Source organism: Camelus bactrianus, chromosome 3 (genome assembly GCF_048773025.1).
Source record: "Camelus bactrianus isolate YW-2024 breed Bactrian camel chromosome 3, ASM4877302v1, whole genome shotgun sequence".
Lineage (NCBI taxonomy): Eukaryota > Metazoa > Chordata > Mammalia > Artiodactyla > Camelidae > Camelus > Camelus bactrianus.
This window is the reverse complement of record NC_133541.1, coordinates 113,668,643-113,696,470: the sequence shown is the minus strand read 5'-3', so window position 1 is coordinate 113,696,470 and position 27,828 is coordinate 113,668,643. Positions and strand designations below refer to the sequence as shown.

Sequence of the window (27,828 nt, the reverse complement as noted above, 5' to 3'; positions counted from 1 at the left end):
AATTAATTCCAAGTAACAATAAGAAACCTTAAATGGCACTTATTATATATTATTTAATCTTCACAACTTAGGTTTTTTAAAAAGTAAGGCACAGAGAGGTTTAAGTAGGGACACAAAATCAGTAGGGACAAAATCCATGCTCTTAAAATACTTCAGTCTATTAATTAACCTATCATCAATTTTTATATTATTGAATGCATTAAATCTTAAACTAGTTATACTTTGAAGCATAGTGATAATTTTCTTTTTTTACATAATAGCTTGAGTTCCTCTCTTAAACTATACCCTGCTCTTCACTTAAATGGATTGAACAGTCCCATTTGAAGCGAGCAATGTACTAAGATTATATATCATTGCTGTCTGTAGCCCTTGTGTTACCAGTGGAACATGGCCAAATGGGTGAGAACTTCTTACAGAAATTTACTAATCCTACTCTTAATTTTATTGAGTTTTTCCCTCCATTTTTTAAAATGAATTTGGGATTTTATTTACATGAGATGGTATAAATCATAGTTTGATTTCTCTTTGAACCTTTCCAAATAATGAGTGAACAGAATGAGTTGAATTCTCTGATTTTACTGAGTTACTCCTTCATGAGGATTCTGGATCTCCCAGCAAAAAGTTTATCCAGTTTAGTTTTCTTCTTGTTTTTTGGAGTCTCAGGCTAGTTCACATTTGTTAAGCTAGAAACATATTTGATGTGCAAACTTATGTTGAAGGGAAGTTTTGATTGTAATCTTAGCATGTGTCACTTTCAATGCCAAGAGATGAATTTCACTTTATATGTGGAAGTTTTATTTTTTTTCTTTGCCACCTTGTTAACACTCACGGAATACCCATGAGAAAGAATATTGTCCAGATGGAGATGGTACGTGCAGATGTTAATCTGGATGGACACAGATCAGCTCTAATTTGTTTCAGTTGGTAGATTGTTGTATTTGCTCTGTGCATTTCAGAAGCTTTTGTGCACGTAACGTTCTTGCTTCTCAGTAACAGCAGCAAGTGGGAATGGAGACTTTGGAGACTGGAGTGCCTTCAGCCAAGCCCCATCAGGCCCTGTCGCTGCCAGTGGCGCGCTCTTTGGCAGTGCCTCACAGCCGGCCGTAGAACTTGTCAGCGGCTCACAGCCAGCATTAGGCCCGCCTCCAGCTGCCTCAAATTCTTCAGACCTATTTGATCTTATGGGCTCTTCCCAGGCAGCCATGACATCCTCCCAGAGTATGAATTTCTCTATGATGAGCACTAATGCTGTAGGGCTGGGTTTGCCCATGTCAAGATCACAGGTAAGTTGTCTGCTTCCCTTGGAAATTGTAATTCATAATCTTTGATGTGCTCTAATTAAGGCAGATTAGCATAATACAGAAAAATAAGCACATTGCATTTAACTTATTATGCCCTTTCCCCTGGTATGGTCATTTGGGTTCTCCAGGGCAAAGCCTTCTCCCCCATCCTGCAGTCCATGCAAAGCCAAGCATGATGCCTTGCACGGAGGAGGCATTTGCTGAAAATTTATTGAATAAATAAACAAATTAATAGTTTGAAAAATTGTTTTTAAGAGGAAGGAATAGAGATACATTGCTAATATAGAAAATTATTCTCTAAAATAATGAATGTTCTTTTCTATTATAGGCCTGCTTTACATTATGTGATGTTTATACAGGCTCTCCTTTCAACTCATTTTCAAAAAGAAAACTATATGGGAACTTTTTATTGAATTACCTAATGCTAGCTGAGAATTCGAGCAAATGCAGGGTGTCAGATTCTGTGTCTGGGCTGTACCAGGAACTTGCTATTTTTGACTGATGCTGTTCAGAATATTCGTTTATGATGCTAGTTACTCATTTTAATGTGTAGATTCTCCTCTTTTGTGTGTTAGGATGAAGGAAGAGAAGAAAGAAGCAGAAAGGTGATCTGTATAACAGATATTAGACCTAACATTAAGAAAAAGGCCATGAAAGGTGGGGTGGGTATAGCTCAGTGGTAGAGTGCCTGCTTAGCATGCACGAGGTCCTGGGTTCAATCCCCAGTACCTCCACTAAGAAATAATAAAATAAATAAACCTAATTACCTCCCCCCTCACACACACACACACACACACACAAATTAAAACAAAGGAAAAGGCCACACCAGTACCATTAAATTAAATCATGCATCACTGAACAAGCCCGAGCCAGTTTATTCTTTGAATTTCTTTCCTGTGATCTAAGCAGAAAGCCATTCTACTTATTTGTAATCTTAATTGCAACTATGTTGTGATTCTTTGCATTGGTACATTTTTAATTATTCCTCCTATTCCTCTTCTTTCCCCTTTTTCTATCCTGTCACAGTTATCCTGGTAGTAACTGCCAGGCACCTCTGCTGCTTTCTCCTGAATTTCTCCTTTCTCCTGAATTGGTCCACATTATGTCAAGTTCTCACTAGTGTTGCTCACTTCAGACGGATTAGGGATATGTCAGTCAGGATATGTGAAATACAATTTGCTATTTTGATGGTTTTGCTTTTTATAACATGAGAAATCTTACCCTGTATTCCATCTTGTGAGAATAAATTTCCACTTGTATATTTCCTTAAAGCTGTACTCACCTCAAGTTGGTAGTTGCCCTGGGATGGTGGCTTCTAGACTTGGAGTGATGGGAGGATAATTGTTAGTGTGATAGGTTAGTTTTTTTCCTCACCCCCAACATGATTTGAACTTCAGAGGAACATTTTCCGGAGGCTAGTGATTCAGGATACTGAAGACCTTAGCATCAAACATTTGTGGTTCTTTTTGGCTTCAAGAGTTTATTATGAAATCTAATATGTATTTGGAGTTACTGTGATTAAACTGACATGTGATAATCTTTATAGAGCAGATGCTTAATTTTTAGAACATTTTTCTATTTTCCAGCCTTTGCAAAATGTTAACACAGGGCTGCAGAAGCCTAATCCTCTCTATAATCAGAATACAGATATGGTCCAGAAGTCAGTCAGCAAAACCCTGCCCTCTACTTGGTCTGACCCCAGTGTAAACATCAGCCTAGACAACTTACTACCTGGTATGCAGCCTTCCAAACCCCAGCAGCCATCGCTGAATACAATGATTCAACAACAGAGTAAGTTACCACAGGAGCCCCACTCCCTTGTGTACTTGTACTGTCTTGCCCTATGCCAGGACTGCTTCAAGCCATAAAATAAAAATCCTTAGGGCAGATTGTACTGAAAGCAACTGTGTGTGAATTACTTTGTATTCTATTCTTGGCATGATAACATTTACTATATTGTGATGAGTTTGGGGAGCCTGATCACTAAAATTAAACAATTTTTGTAGAACAGCTTTTTAATAGAGGCAAATATGTCAAGGAATCAAAAACTGTCTAAACTCCATAATCCAGGTATAATCACCATTAATTCATATTTCTTTCCATCTTTTTTAACCACATTTTTAATATTTGAGATCATTCTGTCTATATTTTGTTTCTTGTTATTCTCATTCAACATTATTTTTCCTGTGTTGAATATTCTTAAGAAAATACGATTTTTGGATCTTTCTAGTTATCCATCATCAGTGTACAATTCCTTGTTATTGGTTATTTCCAGCTTTTTCCTATTATAAATAACTCCATGGTTTTGTATAAGTCTTTCTAGTTGTGATTTTTTTTTCCTTAATATAATGTCCTAAAAATAGAATGAGTCAAAGGATATAAACTTTTTAAGGTTTTTGATACAAATAGCTCTTGACAACTTGTTAGGTCGGATTGAATAATAGATTTTATAGAAATAATTTTAACATGCCTCGTGTTTTCTCCAGCCCACTCTCACTATTTCTACATCTTTGGAAACCAGAGCTAACATAACAGCTACTGAATATTTCTCAAGAGTAAACAACCCAAGTTAATTGACTTCTCTTATAAAGTCACTATAAAGTAATTTTATTGGGGGTTCCAAGTATTGATAGTCAGGAAGATTGTATTATTTTTGCTCTAAGAACCTAAGAATTCAGTGTAGTAAAATTCTTCTATCTTTTTTCTTCTGGTAGATATGCAACAGCCTATGAATGTGATGACCCAAAGTTTTGGAGCTGTGAACCTCAGTTCTCCATCAAACATGCTTCCTGTCCGGCCCCAAACTAACGCTTTGCTGGGAGGACCCATGCCTATGAGCATGCCCAGTGTGATGACTGGCTCCATGGGAATGGCCCCTCTTGGAAATAGTCCGCTAATGAACCAGAGCATGATGGGCATGAACATGAACATAGGGATGTCAGCTGCTGGGATGGGCCTGACAGGCACAGTGGGAGTGGGCATGCCCAGCCTAGCCATGGCTTCTGGAACTGTGCAACCCAAGCAAGATGCCTTTGCAAATTTCGCCAACTTTAGCAAATAAGAGATTATAAAGGAGCAGATTGAATGAAGGATTTCTAGTGGTGCAGATAGGTGATGTTGGGATGGAAAATGCTAATGAACTCCTCTTTCTTTTATCAGTTAATTAAAATAAATCTACATTAAGAACCAAAAAGGCTCTTTTATAAAAGTGAAATATCTAGTACTTCAGATGGCCAGGCAAGGGCACTTCAGATGAGGCAGGCAGAATCATTTTTCCCAGTGAGAACAGACCACAGATGGGGTAGTGAGCCCGTTGAAAGCCTCTATACATTGAAGAGCCCATTTTAACGTAATTTGTGGGAAGACTAGAATAGGGCTGAATAAATGTGTTTGAATCTCTAATTTTATACTTTTCTTTCCTGAGGAACTTGATTTTTCTGTCCCTGAATCGCCTTGTCACAATTGGGTCTGTTCCTTTACTACCACTCTTGAGTCCATATATGAAATCATTAAAGTTGGATGATCAGTTTTTTATAAAAATATATATTTTTGTCCAAAAAAGGCATACATATGTGATTATGGCTAAATCAAAGGTAACTGGAATGTATATACTTTTGCTAATGTTCCAGCAACACTGCTATTATACTATCCAAATTTTTATTGTAACAAAACTTCTTTAAGCAATTGGTGATAGCTTTGGGACTTTTCCCATATCTTCTGCTATAATTATCTTGTGCAGAACTAGGAAGAACATTTTTTTTTCAGGACTGCTCTATGGTTTCCTTTAAAAGAAAAAAAAAAAAAACCTCCAGTTTTTTTGTTTTTAGCAGTCATTATTTACATTTTGCAGTGATTAACTTGGCAAGGCTCCTTCAGTGTTTATCCTGGTAGGCACCATGTAACAGTCAGGAAAAGTCAAAAGAGAAAAATATTTATTTTTATTTTTTTGGTACCTTTTCAAAAAATTGAAAAGGTAAAAATCCATTGAAACCTTAAGTTAAATATAAATGTTAGAACTCAACAATGTTGGCTTTTAGATTTTATACAGTATTTGTTTTGGTTTTGAGTGTATATAATGTGGCATTAGCAATATGGTTCCAATAGAGAGGAGTTAAATATATATTATTAAAGGAGACCTGTAGCAGTCAAAGATTTTATTGATTTAATGGAAAATAAAGGAAATTAATTAAAGTGTTTCTGTTTTCCTGCTGTAATTCTGCATTAAGCTCACATGAAAATCTTGATTCTAGAGTTTGGAATGCAAAATTAATTGTTTCACCCTCAAGCTGGGAATATTTTTTAAAATAAATACTATAATATAGGTATCAAATTATTACCTTCCCACTTTTGTGTTGAAATTTTTTTATTAAATTGATGAAATTTTGTTTCCATTGTATTCATAAAGTTCTGTTATACATAACATTAAACTGTTCATTAAAATCAATGTTGAACTGCTTTTTCTTTCATTATGTTAGACATTTGAGACCGTTTGGGGAAAAAATAATTATAATTTGGGCAAAGTAATTTTTATAAATAATTTAAAATTATTTAATGACTTCTCTATTCTTTCCTATCAGATTCTACTGTTAGGGATTAAAAATGAAGCAGTTAAGATATCCTGACCTGCTCCATTCTTGCTAATGTTCCATCTACAACATTTCTAATTAGGCAGAAACTCATGTACTTCAGCTAAGCAGTAATGAAAAGTGATTCATTTGCTGAATAAGAGATGAGAGAGAGTGTAATTAGCTGACTGTGGTTTTTAATCTTTCAACAATTCAATGTGTTTAAATTAGTTTCAAAGAATAGGAGCTTTCAAGTGTTGTTACTTCAGAGCAGTCAAGCCAGGCTCTGGTGGCAGCATGAAGAATATCTTCGGTGATACTTAAAACTCGTAATCTTAAATGAATTTCTTCTTTAAATTGAGGGGTATAGCATCACCTTTTCAAATATAGATGTTCTTAAATAAATATTTTGTTCTAAATTTTTGTGTTTAAAATTTTTTTTCTAATAAAATTAAGATTTATCTCTAAAGCATTTTCTGTATTATGCCTTCTTCCAACGTTGTGTCTCTGAGGACAGAAGGGAGCCCCCACCTCAGTTACGACTGCACCTCAACACACAGTTGGGTATCATTTTTTGTTTCAGAGCCTATGAAAGAACAGAAGAACCACCTCGCTGGGGGTCCGTTCAGTGTAATGATTTGTCTCTGAAGGGGTACAAGTGGCACTTAAAAGGTGTGACCACCCCCAAATAATGTGGAGGTGGCAAGAAAATACTCCGTACTAACCTGCTGGGCTCCCTTTTGCCTGTCCTATACTCTCCCCTTGCTCTTTCAACGGCTTCTCCGCTGTATCTATTTTTCATCTTGCCTAATACTTGGGAGAGGAGGGGGGGAGCTACTGTTCTAGCAATTTACCTATGATGATGTGTGAACCTCCGCTGCCACTCCAGATGCATTTTTTCCCCTCTTGAAATTTCTTTACTTCTCTGACACAATCTTCAGGAGCCATAAATGTACATAGTGTCCCTGCACAGTACTTAGGATGATGCACATCCTGCTCCTGGTTCGGGGCTAGTCATTAACAAGTTGAGGCCGGTAGTTACTTACATCTGGAGAGAAGGGTTAATACTTCTTTTCTTCTCCAATATTTATGAAACAGTAAACAAAACTAACTGCCCTAAGCACAGAACACACCTTACGGTAAACAGATTTCTGAAGTAAACTGGCTGTGTGTTTTCAGCTCTCTGGAGACAGAGCCCTGCGCTGAGGAAAGATCATGGACTTGGAAGCAGACAGATTTCATCCCGCTTCAACCCCCCACTATCTGTGTGACACCTTCATCGATTTATCTGACTTCTCTGGGCCCTAATACTTCTTTTTCTGAAATGAACTTAAAAATCTGGAAGTGTTGGGTAATAAAATGATGCGTGAGATCCAGTGGCACTGACTGACATGTATATTCTATAAACGTTTCTCTGCCTCTCGTTTTTACTCATGAAGATGTGCTGACATGTCAAGAACTTTGTACGTGCTCCTATGCTGACCATTTCACATCTCACGTCCTGAAAGCAGCGGACAGTTAAAGCCAGACAGACTCTTACTACCAAGCTGATTTCTAATGGAGGATTTTCCCATCTGCGTTTAGTTCTGCTTCCTTTTTTCAACAGACAGGGAAATTGTAAATGAGCTGTTCTGCGACTGTACTGACTCACTTCTACTTGCCACATCAGTGCAGGTGTGAGGGAGAGAATGATGAAGGTGTGCTCTTGACCTGCCACACAGATAACCCTCATCAGAATGTTCTTAGCTTTTAGAAGCAGTAGAGATCTTAATTTTTCTATTGACCTCATGCAGTTCTGTTGGCTATGTTCTTGTTCCTCTAATACCCAGAGAAGAAATCTGATATAAAGACTTGAAAAATCCATGAAAGAGGATTTTTTTTTTTTTTCACTTTTAACTCATTATGACCTTAATTCTGGAGTATCTTCCGTCTCTGATAGTGGCAGCCTGGCTAATAACGCGCTGTTCTCACAGACGCAGCTCACGCCTCGGCTTACCTCAGTGGGTGAGCAGTCAGCATGCAGCCGGTTCAAATGCTTAGCTTCCCAGAGAGTTTGGAGGGATTTGAAAGTCCTGATGGGCAAACACAATTTTCATTTGTTACTCTTTAAATGTCATTACTTTAAATAACTGAGTCCTGAACTATGAAACCCAGTATTTCCTTTCCATTTCATAATGAGATAAGGGCGCCTAGAGTTGGTATTTGAAGCAGTTTGATCCCAAGACCCCCTTAATGCCATTAAAATTACTGACGACCCCAGGGAGCGTTTGTTTAGTGAGTCATATCTATTGATATTTACTGTATTTGAAATAAAAACTGAGAAACTTTTAAAACATCCATTGGTTTTTACAATAACAAGCCCATTGCCTGCCAAATTAGTTTTATTTAAAATGTTTTTCAAAATAAATTTTTGTGAGAAGAGTGACACTGTTTTACATTTCTGAAAATCTCATTACCTGGCATAAGAGAGCACAGCTGGATTATCTCTGCATTCAGTCTGCTGTGCCATGTCGTTTCGGTGGAAGTACATGAAACAGGTCTGGCGTCAGGAATATGTGGTTGGAAAAGGCGGGAACTTGCAGTTCCCTTGGAAGGGTCACAGGGCTCCCCAGTGGTCCTCAGGCCACACCTGCGGAGCTGCTGCTGTCTGTTGAGAATTAACAGATAAATATTTCCTAGAAACTATGAATCCATTTACTTGATTTATCCTGTTTATAAGCTGACCTGCTTGAGGTACAAAGAATTTCGTTTCGTCTTTCACTTTAGTCACAAGCAAAATGCCTGTCATATGAAATTGCTTTCTGGATATTAAATATTAAAAACTGGTGACACCATTAGTGTTTCTTCTTTTTCTTTTTCTTTTTCTTTTCTTTTTTTTTTCTTTTCTTTTTTTTTTTTTTTTTTTGAGAGGAGGCTATATATACCCAGGAGTAGAATTACTGGGTCATATGGTAGTTCTATTATTCGTTTCTTGAGGAAACGCCATACTGTTTTCCACGGTGGCTGCACCAATTTACATTCCCACCAACAATGCATGAAGTTTCCCTTTTGTCCAATCTTCGAAACACTAATTCAAAAAGAATGTGCACCCAAATGTTCACAGCAGCACTACTTTACAATAGCCAAGACATGGAAGCAACCTAAGTGTCCACTGACAGATGACTGGAAAATGTTGTGTACACACACACACACACACACACACACACACACACACACAGTGGAATACTACTAAGCCATAAAAAAGAATGAGATTTTGCCATTTGCAGCAACATGGATGGATTTGGAGGGCATTATGCTAAGTGAAATAAGTCAGAAAGACAAATGCCGTATGTTATCATTTTTATGTGAAATCTGAAAAATCAACAAACTAGTGAGTATAACAAAAAAGCAGACTCACAGTGAACAAACTAGTGGTTACCAGTGGATGGGAGGGGCCCACAGGAATGGGGAAGTGGGAGGCACAAACTGTCGGGTGTAAGATGGGCTACAGGGATGTATTATGCAACACAGGAAACAGAGCCAATATTTTGTAATATCTATAAATGGAGTGTAACCTTTAAAAATTGTATAAAAAAGTTAAAAAAAATAAGCTAGAAAATACAGGTAAATATGAAGAAAAAGAAAAACCATTTAAATGTTTCACAAAGTTGGTGTTCACCATAGCTTTTGCTCAGTTTTTGAGATTATTTCTTCCGATACATAATGCATATTTACTAGCTTTTATAATTATGAAGAAGTATCTTACCCACTTCATATTTTTTAGGAAAGCTTAGATTGAGAGGCTGGGTGTTGAGTGCTTAGCGAATTATAAACCTTTGGAACATTCTTTTCCATCCTTTGAGAAGAGTAAAATGGGTCAGACCTGAAGGCCTCTGACTTGTTTGCAAGGGGGCCTGGCAACTTGGTGCCCTGTGTTCTCTGGCAAACACAAAAGGATATGGCTATAGGATCAGTGCACCCACATTCATAGTGTCCCTTATGAATCCTAGATAAATCTGGTCCCCAATATTGCAGCACTCCAGCAAGATTCCCATGAAATGGCAGCAGCAAGCTCTGTCCTATACCTCAGCTCCCTTCATCCTCATACCCTACGGAGCAAGGCCCTTCCTCTGAGAAACCCAGAGCAGGCACATCAGAAACAAAATAGCCAGGAGCAGCTCTGCAAAGGCTGCTGTGCAGAGTCCCCAGAACAGAGGTTCTGTTGCTTTCCAGCAACTGATTTCCAGGGCCAGCCTTCAATAAGTCCGTTTGGCAGAGTTTGTATCAAGGAAAGAGGGAGGAAATCCTAGGCAGAATTCCCTCTCGTCTCAGAAGAGCTTCATTTTGGAAATGTGTACGTAGCAGTCAATGAATGAAGCATTGAAAATTTGATCTTTTGTGTCTGGTAATTTATAAACCAGTTTTATTGAACTGTATTTTCTAAAATGCAGCTAAAATATTAGGTAGTAGGCTGGGCTCCAGTATTCCAGGATTTTTTTCCCCACGATATTTCACTTCTCAGTCATCAAAACTTAAGAAAAACAATTCCAAAACAGTCGTGATAAAAACATAGAAAGTCCAAACCCTCTCAGCTGGGAAACACGGCTGCAATACGACAACGGGCCACCAGACCAGAGGACTCGGTACCCACGTTCTCCTCCACGTGTTTACTCTGGCAGAGACCTGAAGAATGACGAGAAGGAGCCAGCTGTGCGACCTCCATGCGTCCAAGTGCAGAACAGACCCCAGAAGTTCAGCAGGGTGTGCCCAGAGCTCAGTGTCAAGGGAGCGGAGTAGGGGAGGCGAGCAAGGGCGTGGCGGGCCGTGGCGTGTGGGGGCTGAGGAAGCACTTCCCTCCCGTCGGAAGTCCCTCAGGGGGGACCCGGCCCACCAGAGGCGGTATATTCTAAAGGCCTCGCTTGCTTTCACTGCCATGGTTGTCACAGGGCTCACCTGACTGGGGCTGTGAAAAAATGTGAGTGGAAAATTGTATGGCAATAGTTTGCTATTTACTGTTGAACCTGAAATATATTAATAGTTAATCTACATGTGAAAGATATGAATGCTTTGTATCTAAGGGGCATTTATAAAGATAGGGCGAGCATTTCAAATAGTCACGACTTGGCATGTGCATTTTAGTTTAAAGAGTGGATTCACACTCACTTCCTCCCTGATCTTCACAATAGCCGTAAACTGAGCAGGTAAAACAGCCATCGCCGTGTTAGAGACGGAGGAAACGGGCTCCAGGAGAGCGAAGGAGTTAGTGAAACCACATCTCCCAGGACAGGCCTCTGGAATCCAAATCCAGTTTCATTCCACTATCCCTCAGTACTCCTCTGTTAATATTTCAGACCTTTTAATTTAAGGACTGTACACCGTTAGCTTTTCCTTGCATACCCCTGTCTCCGACCATGTTGTCCCAGCTGCCACGCAATGCTCCACACACAGCAGACAGCTAGAGCAGCTAGTGAACGGTCGTTAACTAATATGTCTTTCAAGTAAGCACTGAATGCTTATGAAATCTATTTGCATTTTCTAAAGGTCACCAGCAGGAGATGAACCACAGATCAAAGAAAAACTGATCTCTTCTGAAGAGTAAACCTTTTGTTTGTTTTGTAGAAATAGTGATATAACTTGCATTAAGACATTAGCCAAATCTCAAAGGCAGAAAATTCCGGCAGATTTGGAGTAGTGTAACACAAAGGCTCCTCGAGGGATTGAAAGACATGTTAAGGGCGAGCTGCAGAAACGCTGGATGGCCTTGAAGTTAGGGGATCCCATTTCTAAACAGTGTGTGCTCTTGGCAATTTTTTATTTGCTCCTGTGATTCTTGCATTTGAGAAATAGAATTGAGACGCCCAGTCACCAAATAAAAGTAGAAATGTAATTTTCAGATTTAAGGTGTTCTTAAGGGAAAATCTGAATTGACATCTTTAGGATTTTTAAAGGGCATTTAGGAATACTTGGCAATTTGAAAACCTTAGTTTGATTGCCAGTAGTTGAACTATCTTATTTTTGACAGAGGAAAAAAAAAAACAATAGCTTTAATGAAAAAATTAAGTTTGTGGCATAAGTTATAAAAGATCCATTTTTCAGGTCATCGTTTACAGGAAAGTGATAAGATTAGATAAAAGAAATCTTAAAGTAACCTTATTTTAATTAACTTACTAGGTTTATCAGTGTTGTCCTTTGGACTTAATTCCTATAATGAACCAAGGAAAGGATACTGTAGTTGAAATTTTTTCAGCTGTTAGGAACGTTTCACTTACTTTTAATTTCTCCAGCATGGAAGGGTGTGTATGCACATCTCAACACACACAGTATCTGTCTATATCCTTATATAATAAAGGTTGGCTCTTAAATACTGTCTCTTCACCAAATTTTTTAGATGTCCCAAGAGTTCTCAAATTTGAATGATAAAAAGGGTGCCATAAGGTACCGCTTTAGTAATTAACTGGTTCTTTAATAAGGCTTCAATTACTTTGTTTCATGATAAGGAAAAAAAAAAATGTTCCAAGACAGAGTTACATTCGACATCTGGGAACCTCCTAGCAGCTGGCTACCTAATGAATATGCATCTGCTTAAGAGGCTGTAGACCATTAATAAACCAATAGATGTAAAGCAGAAACAATCTTTGTCAGCTTCAAATGAGATTGGATGCAATGTGCTGTGAAGTGTCACTGTCACACTGAATCGCGTTTGGGAGGTGAACAGTCCACTGTTAGCTGCTCACGTCTCTGTGGCTCTCCACTTGGGCTCTAACGCTCTCCCCAGACTGGCGGCCACGTTCCCGACGTACCACTTCTTTCTCCCGAGTGCCTGATTTGAGGCTTACAATGACCGTGTTTCAAAAATGTTCCAGTAAACCACACATTTGCCGAGATGCTTTTAAAACAAAGGCGTCTTTTCCAGGTGGGGAAAGGCAGGAAACACCAGGATCAAACTGGTGCAAGATGGACTTTCAGTGAATTGGAGACTATTAAACAGAAAGAGACTTGTGTGTGTCTGCAGGTAACACGGGAACGGCTGAGGGAGCCAGCCCCTCACTCCCTTTGCAAGGCAGCCATTCAGGCACTGATAACCGGTCTGAGACCCTCAAGTAAGTGGTGCACCCACCTAACAGCCGTGTGACTAGGACCACACGCCCCCGGGTTACTGCTGAGATTTCTTGAGGGACGTATTCACGGCGGCTTTGTCTGAGGTTGCATCCTAGATGAGGGGAGACTGGGCCTCAAAGCGCTTGCAGGCTCGCAAGCACAGGTGCGCCCATCGCTCCGCTCTCACTGACGTGCTTGCTCACGTACGTGTTTGGGGGGAATGTTAAAGGCAAAGAGGAAGGTTGGAAATTAACTCCTGTAAATTCAGTTCAACTACCTTCTCTATTTCTTCTCTATTGGCTTATCTTTTTAAATTGTGGTAAAAATACATAATATATTTTATGTGTACAATGTGGTGAATTTACATGTACAAATGTGGTAAAATAACATAAAATTTACCACTGTAACCGCTTTAAAGTGTGCAGTTCAGTGATATCAGGTGCATTCACATTGTTGTGCAACCATTACCACCACCCATCTCTAGAACTTTTTCATCTTCCAAAACTAAAAAGCTCCATACCTGCTGAACACTAGCCCCTCACCCCCAAGCCCCCAGCCCCGGGAAACCACACCTCGACTTTCTGTCTGAACTTGACCACTCCAGAGATCCCATGTAAGTGGATTCATACAGCTTCTGGCCTTTTGTGACAGTCTTATTTTCACTTAGCATGCCTCAGAGTTCATCCAAGTTGTAGAATGTGTCAGAATTTCACTCCTTTTAAGGCTGAATAATATTCCATTGTGTATGCATAACACATTCGGTTTACCCATTCATCTGTTAAGCCTACTTGTTCCCACGGATTTGTTTGCTATTGGGAAGAATGCTGCTGTGAACACGAGTGCACAGGCACCTGCTCCCGTCCCTGCTTTCAGTTCTCTTAGGTATCTGCTCAGAAGTGCCACTGCCCTGGCAGGTAAGAATTCTGTGTGTGGTTTCTGAGGAAGCGCCATTGGCTCATTTTGTATCTCTGTTCACCTTACCTTGACGTGAGGCCCTTGATCAGCTCCCATTTTCTCCCCTCGCCCTTTTCAAGGAGAAAGCCCAGTAGAACCTTGGACTTTATTCTTTTTGATTTTTTTTTCTCATCTCATGGCTGGAAAAGAAATAAAAATGCACACCATGGGAATAAGTTTAAGAAATGGGGATTAAGACACACCCACTCCCCACAACAGGAAAGTGATTTATGACGAAGATCGTATTCTGTCCCAAGTGGAGAATGTTGGTTGTCTGTGAAAGAACCCACAGCATCAAACACACATGTAAAAAGCCTGACGTCTCTGCTGTGCGAGTGAATCCTCGGCCAAATAAAACACCACCTTGAATTCCTACTCAGAGAGTATTACCGTATTTTAGGACTGTGAGATCCTATCCCCCCCAAAACTATATAAAAATTGCCACCATGACTATCAGCCCATTTAACATGCTCATATTAGAAACAGAAAACCAAACACCAAAGACTTCAGATGACGGACTGGCTCAGTGAGAGAGGGAAGTGGTTTTGTACGGAAGGGCAGGTTGTACTGTTTATGTAACTATGACAACATTCTACACCACAATCCAGTAAGAAATCATATATTTGGATATGCAACAATATTCTCTAACCCTGAATGGGAGGGGAGACATTTATTTGAAGGAATTCCAATGCCATACTCAGGCAGACACTATCAGGCAGATACAATCATTCTTGTATCATTTTCAATACAAGGATGTCAAATAATTTTTGTTTTTTAAAGAAAAAAGTACTTAAAAATTGTGATACATCTTGTATGCACACCTGCATATCTTAAACACTAGCAAATAAATGACTGAAACTCAGGCAATTGTAAATAATTCATTTACCCCTCATAACATGCTTGCAAGGCAACTTTCTTTGATGATCTATTTTTTTTTTTCTCTTTCCTTTCTCCTCATCACATTCCTAAACTATCTGGGGCAGATAGTAGGTTCACTTGGTTTCCGTTGGGAGTGCAATCTGAGATAATATTTCTCTCTGTCAGGGTTATATGTTATATTTTTATTGTTATGTGGCAAGTGTGGAATCCACACTAGGGATTTTTCCATGGGCTTCTCATAACAGGTGCATTCTTAGGATTTAGCCATTAGTGCTGTGGTTCACAAAATTCTTCAGTAATGTGAAGACGATTAAATTCCTGTTGCTTGTAGCTTTCATAATTCCATATTTAATAATTTAAAAGGATTTTTAAGAATTTGTTACTGAATGGGAAGAAACTTTTGGAAAGATGGGAATACATAACTCTTTGCAGCAAAATAAAGAATAATGAAATATCCAAGATCTGCTCAGTAAGTATACAGGATTTTCACTGCTCCGAAGCAACTAGTATCTTTTCCACTCCCTCGGCCACCATTCTCATTTGAGCTCAGAATGACTTCTCACAAACACCTTGTAACCACTTCCCAACTGGGTCCACGTTTCTAACCTTCCCTTCACTTTTCACGTCTTGTGCGTCTCTCCCCAGCTCGTAAACGATCAGCGGCTCCCCAGTCCCAGATGAGTTCACGTGAGAGCCAGGTGGAAGCTGAACCCTCCCGAGGAAACAGTGGACTCGGGTCTTCCGTCATCTCTTCCAGGCCAAACGTGCGTGAAGAAGAAAGGGCCAGAGAAGAGCCTAGACTCTTCCAAGTGCCACTGAAATCACGTGCAAATCCACAGCGTGTGCCTCATTCTCCAGACAAGGAGCAAACTGGGGCTCAGCAGAGTTGAAGGAAATGGCTCACGGTCCTGGCAGCCGCAGCAGTTGCACCAGATCTAATTCCGAGCCCACGCCGTTAATCAGCCTGCCGGAGTGTGGAGTGTGGCCCCTCCAGCCGCGCCGGCGTGCTGACCACGCAGGCCTGACCTGTGGTCGATCCTCTGCCTTCCCTCCGTGACCCTAAACGGGGGGAGCGTGCGGGCCTGGTGACGCGGCCATGCCCAGCCCCCAGCGCACAGCAGCTGGGGACCTGCGATGTCTGGGCTGCGGAACTCACGCCTGGCTCGGTGTCTGCGCGCTGTACAGATGAGCGCTTCCTTCACCGCGCAGCACACGCTGTTCTTTGTTCTTTTTTTTTTTTTTTTTTTTTTTAAGGGGCTTTTCTGCGCATCTTGCTTCAGTAACTTCAGTTACTTCAGTTACACTAGGCTGAATAGTAAGTGTGTTAGCTTCCTCTTCCAGAAGGAGAAAGTGAGGTCGTATACTGTTGACAGAGCTAGGAGAAAATCTGGAACTACATATTTCCAGAGAATACAAAAGCGGATTCTCAAATATTTAGCACTGCTAACACTGAATGAGATCATCTTTCTTAACACAAAACAGACACCTATGATATGGGAGGAGAACCACCAGCGCTGCCCTTGCTGGGAATATCGGCTTTGCAGTGATTCGGATCAGTGGATGGGTGGGAGAGCTGAGGCCCTGCATCCACCTGTCTGTCAGTCAGTGGCGGAGCGAGGAGGAGCCTGAGGGCCCTGGCACAGAGCCCTACGCCCTGCAAACTTCACGGCCTCCAAATGGAAGAGGAAAGCATGTACTGGAGCTGAGGATATAGTCTGCCGCTCGACTACACATGTCAAGACAGCCAGCAAACTCCAAGAAAGGAGGGTCTAGTAAATACTGCGTTAGTTTTTAAGTATCTTAAGGCAATACTTCCCAACATGTGGTGCTTTGGGTGTTTTGGTGGTTTGGGTTGGTTTGGTGACTTTTGGTAGTACATGGAAGATTTTTTGGGGGGGGGTATTTTCCCTCCCACCTCTATTAAGGTATAACTGACAAAATTATAAAGATATTTAAAATGTATACTGTGGTGATTTATGTATGTATACACTGTGAAAGGATTTGCCCCATGTAGCTAATTAACACATGCATCACTTCACATATTTGTCTTTTTTGTGGGTGAGACCAGGTTCTATTCTCTTAGCAACGTTCATTTATACAACAGTGTTATCCATGACAGTCTGCATGTTTTACATGGAGACCTTATTCATCTTCCTGGTGAAAGTTTGTACTCTTTTACCGGCCTCCCTCTCTCTCCCCCACCCCTAGCCTCTGACAACCACTTTTCTACTCTTTGTTTCTATCAGTTTGACTTTTTTTTTTTTTAGATTCCACATGTAAGTGATGCCATGCAGTATTTGTCTTCCTCTGCCTGACTTACTTCACTTAGCATAAAGCCCTCAAGTTCCAGCCATGTTTTCACAAGTAGCAGGATTTCCCTCTTTCTCATGACTGAATAATATTCCATTGTGTTTACATATCACATCTTTACCCATTCATCCACCGACACACATTTTGGTTGTTTTCATATCTTGGCTACTGTCAGTAATGCTGCAGGGACCATGGGAGGGCAGGTATCTCTTCAGTGTCTTGTTTTCATTTCCTCCAGATATGTATCAGAAGCGGGACTGCTGGGTCCTGTGGTAGGTAGGTTTTTAGTTTTCTGAGGAACCTCCATACTGCTTTCCGTGATGGCTGCATCAACTTACGTTCCCACCAACAGTGCAAGAGGGTTCCCTTTCCTCCACAGCCTCATCAACACTTGTTAACTCTTGTCTTCTGGGTAATAGCCATTCTAACAAGTGTGAGGTGATATCTCACTGTGGTTTCTAATAATTACATGCCTTTTTATTTCTATTTATGGCAAGTGAGGTTGGCATTCCATTTACAGTAGTGACATAAAAAAATCATTTGAATATATTAATTTAAGTGAAAATGAGAAAACTGGCAGACAAGTATTTCTGAAATAACAATACCATGGTACTTTGGCAAGGTAGAAATTGTGATGGTAATACAAGCAGGGCAGAACTTGAGGAAAGACTGGCGTGTGAAACGACTGCACATCTCTTTGAAAGCTTTGAGCAGGGAATTGCAAGGGAAACTCTAGGGAGGGTCGAAGGCCAGAATGTTCTGCTTAATGTGTTTTCCATCCAGATTCTTATGTAAGTCATGCCCAAAATGCTCTTAAGGTGGCCCTAGCCGTAGATCTGGCCCCCCTCAACATAAGGCACGTTTCTGCAAGAAACCTTGTTTATTTACCTCAGGTTCCTCAATTGTTCAGAGCAGTGATCTTCAAAGGCAGGTCCACACAGGCCCTGGGTGAATGCCAGAGGATCTGTAAGGCATGACAAGGACGGAATATCTATTTGTATTTATGTTATCTAAAATACAGAAAATAATTTTACTAATAATTAATATACAGACTGACCAGAGAACAGATGTCTACTCTGTAAATGTACACATTTGAGGGTGGGACACTAAATGCCATTTTACAGACCGGATGTTCAACCAAAAAGGTGTGGTCACTATCACATGTGAGAAAGGGGCAGGTAGGACCCAGGACTTGTACTATTGCTGTGTTTGTGACCTGTTTGCTCTGGGCACACTCACTCTCTCTCCCCGTATCTATCCCCGAGGAAGGGTGAAGTGAGGGAGGGCAGGAGGATCCACTCTTGAGTAAAAGATATGTGTCCCAGAGGTCCTTCTCACATGTGAAGGATCATGGGTTCTTTCTTACAGTCATTGGTGTTCTCAAAACCCAACCATCTTGCTCCAGTTCCAAATTTCAAAGAGGAAAGAAGACCCAGACCACACATGGACCGTGTTCGCAAATCTTCTTGGTTTTCACGTATAACTGAGAATTCACTTTTCTATAGAATGATTTATAGTAATTCATCTTCTTAGAAAAGAGCTATCTACTACTCAGTGTGGAAGAAACAGACGTATGCAACGACTGTAACATAATGCCAGTGATTACATGGAGCAAAAACTGAATAAGAATCATTTATTTTGAACCAAGTGGTAGGTAGAGAAAGCCACGAGAATGAAAAACAGAGACGTCTGTGAAGACTTTGAAAAGGCGCAATGGGTCTCCTTCGAGGACATCAAAGATACACAGAACTGGCTTTTTCTTGCCCAAGCTCACTGCAAGACTCACAGCTCTTCTCTTCCTTAATACTAGGGTGTCACTAGTATGCTTCCTTCACTCACATTCATGGTTAGCATCCCTTTTGGGTCGGGAAAGAGGAAAAGAACAACAATTCATTTGAGTCCTATAGAACTTTACCAACCAAAGCAATTATTCATTAATACAGGGGGCTGCTTATATTTAACCTTTTCTTGTCTTGTTCAAAAGGAATGTTTTAAACACACTTCTCAGGGATAATTCAGCTTGTGCTGGGAGTCAGGAATATGTTGGTCCTCACGGGTGCAAACAAGTCCCAGTGGTTCACGAGCTCAGGTTCCACCTTGCTGGAACACTACTTAGCTCACAGCTGACAGAGATTCCGGGGGCCCTTTCTGAGGTTTTTCCCTTAGGGACCCAGGCAGGGTGACATTTTTCCCCACGTATTTGAGCAGCACCCACATCCAGATTTATTGTTTTGGGGCTAAGTTGCTCTTCCCAAAGAACTTAGCATCCATGGGACAATGTGGAAATTTATGAATATTTTAAAGTTTCATCAACACATCATGAAAGTGCTAAAACAGACTGGAAATACATAAAACATAGCTGCACCCACTTGCAGAGCGTGACGTGGCAGGAAGACAGAAGGGAAGGGAAACTGCTCTCTCGGCAGTTTCTCACCTACCAACACACACTAACAGCAAAACGCACACAAGTTCATATTGGGGTCCAATGGTAAAAAGGTACCCACGGTTGCAAAAGACTGGTAATGCTAATGCTGCATCTCCCATTTCCTACCTGCCGTTCTCACCCCTACCCCACCTCCCTGTCTTTCTCCTTGGTTGCCTTCCCCATTCGTTCACCAGCACAAACCCGAAAAGGACACAAAGCAGAAAACAGCTGGTGAAACAAGGGTGGGGGGGTGGGGGGCGAGGAACAAAACTGAGTTGTTCAAGACCCTCCTGCTCATCTGCTATGTCACCTTCCTCTGAGGGGCGTTCCCTGACCACTCAGTCGTAAGGAGCTGCCCCAGTCCCTCTCCATCACATTGTCCCATTCTCCTGCTTGATGTTTGCCCCTAGCACTTTGCATTGTCTGAAGTGGCTGTTTATATTGTGTCTCCTTGTGGTATAGGATTTTTGTCTCTCTTTCCTAATAGAATATAAACACCATGAGAGGAGGAGACTTGTCTGTCCTGTTCATCCCAGAAGCTCCAGTGCCTAGAACAGTGCCTGGTCCTGGGAGGGCTCAGAAAATAAATGATAACTCAACAGATACCCTGAATTATCCAACTGAGGATACAGGCAATCAGTGTCTGGGAAGTAGATGGTCAGGACTCAATACTTGGTGGTTATTATGATTTTATTAGTGTACAGTTGTTAGCCAGAAAAATTACCTGGCCTCTAGAATCAGTGCTTTTCCCAGGCCAGCAGAAGGATCTGGTTGCTCTTGTCTCACTGTAATTCTAGAAATAAAATTCTTCCCAGAGACTGAGAGCTGCATCCTACCCACCCTCGGCCAGAGTCCAAACATCGCTGTGCCCTGGAAATGCAGGCTGAGTGCTCCGAACCACAGCCCCCTCTGAGACTATTGGGTGAAAAATCCCCACAGACTTGGCCTCCGCTTTCTTTGTTCACACTGTTTGCTTTGAAGACCTTAACACGGTGCTGAGAAATCAGTAAGCAGGGATGCCGCCGACCCTGCGTGTGCCTCCTTGTGATCCTCCTCTGGGAGGCTCGGCTCCCTCCGAGGCACCGCTAAGTCGTGAAGCTCCCTGCTCCGTCTGCAGATGAAGGCCCTTGTAAGTAATCAAGGAACACCAAACTCAGTGTGCTGCGGACCTTCCATCATGAGTGTCATTCGACGAGACGAAAGCACACATTCCAGGTGTGCGTAATGAACGAGCCCCCAGTCAGCTTTGCTGTGATAGGGTTATCAGTCACTGCACAGATTAATTATTTAGGAAAGCACTTTTCACCGTGGGCTTTAAGTTTTGCCCCTTGATGTATGTGTATAAAAATGACTAATCCGTTGGACACTGCTGTTGTACTCGGGCATCTATCACTATCGGGCCTTTTTTCCGTAATTGGTTTATTAATTATAGCATCTTAATGATCTGTTTAAAATAAATAAACCATTTGCACCATTTCAAAGGTATTTTGTGAGGCTCAGCTGATATTAAAATAGCACCGGCCTTATGTGCTTTTTCAGCAAGTGACCTAATTAGTTAATAAAGTAATTGAATATTAAAAAGGATGTTGCAAGTGATTAAAATTTAAGAGCCTTCAGAATGTTATTAAAGCTATAAATCATACATCACTGTTTTAATTTGCATAGCTACAGAATTACTAATGGTCCCACGTGCACACAGGGCTTGGCAATTAGTCCTTTAACAAAATGTTGGTGATGTCGAGGTACCCAATTCTTTCAACCTCTTTTGATAACTACATAGAAAGCTGGTTTTGCCGGATTAAATATCTAACTGTTGAAACTGCTGCTTCCTCCCTTTGACAGGTATAGATGTTCATTCACTCAACAAATATTTATGAATAGATGGTGTCCAAGAATTGTTAGGTGTTGAGTATAGTGGTGGGCAAAACAGACACCGTCGTAGGGGTGTTTATATTCCGGAGTGAGTTGGACAGAGATACTAGTCATGCACTTCCCCAAATTCATGTAGAATTACAAAAGGTGGTAAGGGGCTATGAAGGAAAAATACAAGATGCTCCAAGGGCATGCTGGTAAAATCCGACCTCCCCACCTAGAATAGGGGCCAAACACTTAATTCCAGGCAGAGGGGCTGGGACTTTACCCAGCAGGCTGTGAGCTCTTGTTCGAGCAGGAAATCCCTGATGAACCTGCCAGGGATGTGTAGGAAAACTAGCTGAAATTGCTGGTTGTTGACCCACCACTATCATTCTTCCCTGACTGTCAGGCTCCCAGTTCTGTTTGGGGTGTAGGACTAGAACTACGGGCTCAGGGAATGTAGGCCCAGCCTCGGGGGAAGTGATGAGAAGTCTAAACCACTTACTGTAGTCCCACTGTCCTTTGCCTATGATTGGCTTAAGGTAGATGCGTTCTGAGGAACTCTTAAGAGGCTTTGTGGAAGACTTTTCCACTTGGAAAAGGAGATACTCAAGGAGACCACTCCTTTCCTCCAGGCTTCTGGATGTCACCATGAGTGGTGGTGATAGCTGGAGCTATAGCAGCCACATTGAGACCATGAGGGGGATAGCCAAACAAGCAAACAAACAGAACAACACACACACTCCCTAAACCTGAGGCCTAATATTGTTAAGTTCCTGAACCAAATCTGGAAACTCTGGATGTCTTAATATATGAAAGAAGATAGATAGATATTCTGTTAGTTGCTGCCTAAAGAGTCTTAACTGAACCAGATGGGTCAAACATGAAGGCACTGGAAGCTGAAAGGTAAATTAAGAGGCTAATATAACTGTCAGATGAGCAGTGATAAAATGCTAAGTGTGGCAGGTGTAACAAGAAGAAGCAAAAGTAAAGCAAGGTGGAGGGGAGGGCACAGCTCAGGTGGTAGAGCACATGCTTAGCATGCAGAAGGTCCTGGGTTCAATCCCCAGTACCTCCCCAAAGGATAAATAAATAAACCTAATTTTCTCCCCCAACTGAAAAAAAAAAAGGCAAGAACAGTGCTGGGGCATTGTGGACATAGAAACAATAGAATTTGCCAACTTATTAGTTATCCAAGGAGCCAGGTAATAGTAACTGCCATTCATTGAGTATTTGCTGTGTTCTAGGCATTGTTCTGAGCACTTTACATGCACTATCTCATGTCATCATTTCAACAGCTTTATGAAGTACTATTAAATGTCACCATAGTTGACTCCTGTTTCAGTCCTGCCTTGATTCCTTAAGTCAAATCCCAAGAGCCTCTGCCACCACCAGTGGACGAAAGCAGATGACTTGCTTCAGACTCCTTGAGAGAGCTGCTGGCTACATTGCTGCTTCCAACATTTTTCACTTCGCAGCACACACAGAAAATGATGACATTATAAGGTACACTCTGGGGTAAATGGGAGGGGACTTGGGCATCTATATGAGGGTTGGCAAAAGTCTTCATTACTCTCTTTATTATATAATTATAAGAAAATAAAACTCAAAATTTAGGGAAGATATTAAACACTGAATTTGTATAAAATTTCCAAAAAATACTCTCTTTAATTTTTTATGAGAAATTTGCATTTGCTTTTTATGAATATAGCTTTTTAATATCAGATTTTATGCTTGAAACAGCAATTCTTGATGAAGACTTAATCCAATCAAGACTTTTACCACAAATGACAAATGCTGGAGAGGCTGTGGAGAAAGGGGAACCCTCCTTCACTGCTGGTGGGAATGCAGTTTGGTGCAGCCACTGTGGAAAACAGTATGGAGATTCCTCAAAAGACTAGGAATAGACTTACCATATGACCCAGGAATCCCGCTCCTGGGCATATATCCAGAAGGAACCCTACTTCAAAAAGACACCTGTACCCCAATGTTCATAGCAGCACTATTTACAATAGCCAAGACATGGAAACAGCCTAAATGTCCATCAACAGATGACTGGATAAAGAAGATGTGGTATATTTATACAATGGAATACTACTCAGCCATAAAAACCGACAACATAATGCCATTTGCAGCAACATAGATGCTCCTGGAGAATGTCATTCTAAGAGAAGTCAGCCAGAAAGAGAAAGAAAAAATACCATATGAGATCGCTCAAATGTGGAATCTAAAAAAAAAAACAAACAACAACAACAAAAAACAAGCAAAGCATAAATACAAAACAGAAATAGACTCATAGACATAGAATACAAACTTGTGGTTGCCAAGGGGGTGGGAAGTGGGAAGAGATATACTGGGATTTCAAAATTGTAGAATAGATAAACAAGATTATACTGTATAGCACAGGGAAATATATACAAATATATACAAGATATTATGGTAGCTCACAGAGAAAAAAATGTGACAATGAATATATATATATATGTTCATGTATAACTGAAAAATTGTGCTCTACACTGGAATTTGACACAAAATTGTAAAGTGATTATAAGTCAATAAAAAATATTTTAAAAAAAGACTTAAATCATGGTCTCTTCAAATTCTTGGTAGTCATCACTAATGATAAACTTTGTGCACACGAGTGATATGAATAAAAGTTTAAAATTTTTGAATCCATTCCAAATTTTACAACGTTTGAGTCATATTTAAAGAATCTAACAGTTCTTTGTTTTCTTACATTGACAATTGCACTGTTGAAAACTCCTTGAGATTGTGTGAATGGATTTAAAATCTTCAGGAAAGTTCTCAAAGCATTTCAAAATAATGATAATGCTTCCACTGGTAGACCAGTCATGCATAGTTAGAACAGTTACTAAGCACAGCTAGCTGGGACACCACTGAACAGAAGTCACTCACCAACAGAAGAAAGAATCCAACACGTGTGAAGACAGATTCAGCGCCGCGCCTGCCAAGCACCCCCCACCCCTCCCGGCGCTCCCACTGAACTTCCCACGGGCTCCACTTGGCCTCGTGCTGCTCTCCCCCCAGGGCCGGCTCCACCAGCGACCTCTGCAGTCGCACAGGGCCCCACGCTCAGCAGGACCCCGCGCTTGGCTGAATGCTCCGTTGTCACTACCCTGAAATGAATTTCGAGTAAGTGGCGCCACATGCTCATTTTTCACGGGGCTCTGCAAAAGAGGTAGCGGTGCTGGCACCTGGGGCGCCTGTAACACGCTCTCCTTCCGCAGCTGCCCCGTGCCTTTGTCCATGATGCGCAGCGGCAAACGCGACCACTGGCTTTTGAGCTGTGGAGCAACTTCTCAGCGGCTGCACTCAGCTCCTTGGCGTGGGGCGTAACAATCAGGAGGTCATCAGGTTTTGTCAGGTTGGGTGTTCACATCAGCATGGGCCACGCCTTGACACCCTGTTCCATTCAGCTGAGGAGGCCGTCGACGCCTGTGGCTGGAAGTGACGGGCCCAGAGGTTACAGCTGCCCCCGAAACTGAGGCGGCATCAGCTCTCTAACTCAGGACGCCGCGGCTCACCACTTGGGCAGTCTTGTGCAGGCTGTGTCCCTGGGTGTGTTCTTCTTGGTGAGCTCTCTGTGACCTGAGATAGATCTACTAGGCCCTCGCTAATATTTTTCAAAGTGAGGATTGAGTATTAAATTTTGAACACCCACTCAGTGCCAGAGCGTCTAGATTTGAAGTATAATCACTGAGGGTCCTATCCTGGAAGGACTGTAATGAAAGACAGAACTGGAAGGAAATATTCAGAATCATTCTGGGAGCTTCCTCTGGCATGGGAGGGGTTAAAACAGTTTCTCTCAATCACTTTCTAGTTGGAATCTCCATATGACTCTTGGTTTGATGCCATGATGCTGATCTATTAAAATTACACATATTTATTAACATATAAGGGTATATAAAAGTGACTATGTATGGACATATAGTTCTCTCTCTATGTATGTATATATTTAAATAAATTAAGTAAAACCATTCCGAATCAGTCAAGAGAGATGACTCCGAGCCCAGGGGAGAGCAGCTTTGGCCAGAATACTCTTCACGGAGCAACGGATGGGCTCAGATGAACTTGGGAACAAGGAGGCGGAGTGAAGGGCCTCGCGGAGGCACGACTGGACGGTGCAGGGTAGGGAAGAGGCCGCCCCGGGGCCATCAGGTTCATCACACAGAATACCAAATGAACTAACCGCTTTGTGTCCTCAGAAACAAGGACCACAAGGAAGACATCAGTTTTAGAATAAGGCCACACAAATGGAATCCGAAGAGATCATTTTCAAGTAAATAACTATTTTTACACTATTTTATATAAATAAACATATAATACTCTCCGATTACACAATCTTATGATCCAGCAAAAATCATGCAATGAAAACTTTTTAGATGTGGACGGCGTGGAGTCCTTTCCCTGCTCTTTCCCGTGTGCGTGTGTGGGTGAGCAGTCATTCAAAGTAGTTCTTGTGGTTACAGTCGTCATTAGGTCCTCACGCAGTGGAAGAAAGCTGCATAACTGCATTCCCCACTTCTTAATTTTTTGATTTTCTGATCTAAGTAAGTCTTCTGGCACTTATAAAACGGTCTGCCCCTTTTGCTACCAGTTAATGGCTTTGCAAGAATAATGAGAAAGCTGCAAAAGCGAGCTAACCCAAGCAGCACTGAAATACCGGAGTTGTCGCAGCAAGGGTAAAGGAGGCACGAGAAGGAAAGTGAAAGCTATTCTTCCGAGACTTCTGCATCCCTGACCACTTCGTGTTTCCACACCGCTAACATGTTATGCTCTGCCTCACGGTGTATTTGAACCCAGATTCCTACAGAAGACAATTTTCCTGGCAGGGCTCATCTCTGGACCCAGGGGCAGGGAGAGAGGACCCTTTGGACTTCACATTCACAAAGACGTCACATACAGACGGTGGCTCTATCTCCAAATGAGGCTACACACCCACTCACAGGTACACAGAGAGGATTGGAAGCCGTCCATCATTCAATGTGAATTTTAAAATCATACCACATTTACAACCTTGCTTTGACATTTCTTCATTTTTTTTTTAAATGTATTGGGAGCCTTAAATAATGGAAGTGGCCAGGCTCTCTCTCAACCCTGAAGAGGCCTGTGTGTGTGTCTGTGTGTGTGTGTTTTTTTGTGTTTGTCCTCCAGTGCATTTTCATAACTGGATTGGATGTAACATGCTCAGTTAATTAAGGAATACATTTTTATTACCAACAACACTACTGGTTATATCTTGATCTCCATAAGGATCTGGCCAACTGGGGAGACCAGTGTGAACTGGCTCATAACTGGAGGGGAACAGAAGATGTTGTGCAGTCAACACATCTGCTTTGCGTGTTTGCACTTTGTTTATCATAAAATGGGCGATAATGATAAGGATGTGTAGGAAGCACAGTGTTAATGATAGTGCCAGTGGAGAGTGTGAACAAAAGCCTTGACTTCTGAGCAAGAGCTCGATATAAATTAAACCTCAGATTTGTTCAGACTTTAGGTTTTATAGCTACACATTTATGGCTATTAGAAAGACCTTTGGTGTTGAAATTTCTGCAAGAATAATTTCATCACTTCAAGTGTGAAACTCCCTAGTCACTGATTCCAACATTTCCCACTGAAGCAATTGCTTTATAATATTGTTTTTGTTGATGTGACCATTTTATTACAGAACAATGTGTGTTACATAATGTACACGACTTATAGCCACATATTTATTAATACACAGAAGGGTAACGATCAGTTGTGGCTCAGGAGGTGTCTGAATATTGTCTGAAGATAAACGCTGAAATTTCAATAGTTGCATTTTTTTTTATGTGTATTTTCAATTTAGGGCAAATTTCCCTGTTTTGCATTGATGGTAGTGATGTACAGCTTCCTTTTAAGTGTTAGCTAAAAAGGGAGTAAATGTACAGAAAAATATCAAATAAATAAAAATGCAGTGGTCGGCTTGGTTTAAGGCAAAAAATATGGAGATGCTCTACAAGTGACCCAGGTTTTGGGAACAATGGGCCATGTAATAGGAAGGAAGAAGATGTTGACTCTGCGTTGGGTTTCTGATAGTGAGGACGGCTGCACAGCCATCCTGGTGACCAGTGCCACACGCATGCAAGGCTGCGGCCTGATGCCCCAGGAGCATGCTTTTGCACGTGACACTAATTGGCCCACACAGGAGTGAAGCCACGACCCTCCCCTCATTAGCCACATGCTCAGACCAGCTGAGCTAGCTCGCTCTGGGTCACTGGGGTCCCATGTAGGAAATTACCATTCCAGTGCCCTGTGGTCCTCTTGTAACCCCAACTAATGAATGTCCCACGGAGCCTAATGTCATTCCTGGGGGAGCACACGGGTCTCCCAGCAGTAAAGAACTTGACAATAGGCTGAAGTTTTAACTCAGAGAGAACCAACGGAGGAGGCACAGAGAACTCAGGAAGCCTGGGAACAA

General features: G+C 41.3%; 2 protein-coding genes across 4 annotated transcripts in view; one reads left to right on the top strand and one right to left on the bottom strand.

Annotated features, from left to right (window-relative positions):
- The window catches only part of CLINT1 (clathrin interactor 1), a 54,178-nt gene extending 48,433 nt beyond the window's left edge, over positions 1–5,745 (top strand). Inside the window, exons 10-12 of one of the 2 annotated variants that reach the window (XM_074360998.1) lie at positions 991–1,283; positions 2,942–3,092; positions 4,016–5,745. In XM_074360998.1, the coding sequence (XP_074217099.1) occupies positions 991–1,283; positions 2,942–3,092; positions 4,016–4,362 (791 nt within the window). In that variant the 3' untranslated portion in view covers positions 4,363–5,745. Of the gene's footprint in view, positions 1–990; positions 1,284–2,887; positions 3,093–4,015 lie in introns of both variants that reach the window. The other variant, XM_074360997.1, reaches the window with a different exon arrangement.
- The window catches only part of LSM11 (LSM11, U7 small nuclear RNA associated), a 770,662-nt gene that overhangs the window by 726,110 nt on the left and 16,724 nt on the right, over positions 1–27,828 (bottom strand). The window contains exons 5-7 of one of the 2 annotated variants that reach the window (XR_012505714.1): positions 13,925–14,037; positions 8,323–8,513; positions 7,863–7,938 (exon numbers count right to left, since the gene is read on the bottom strand). The gene's annotated coding sequence lies outside the window, so the exon portion shown is untranslated. Of the gene's footprint in view, positions 1–7,862; positions 7,939–8,322; positions 8,514–13,924; positions 14,038–17,974; positions 18,051–27,828 lie in introns of those variants that run through there. The other variant, XR_012505713.1, reaches the window with a different exon arrangement.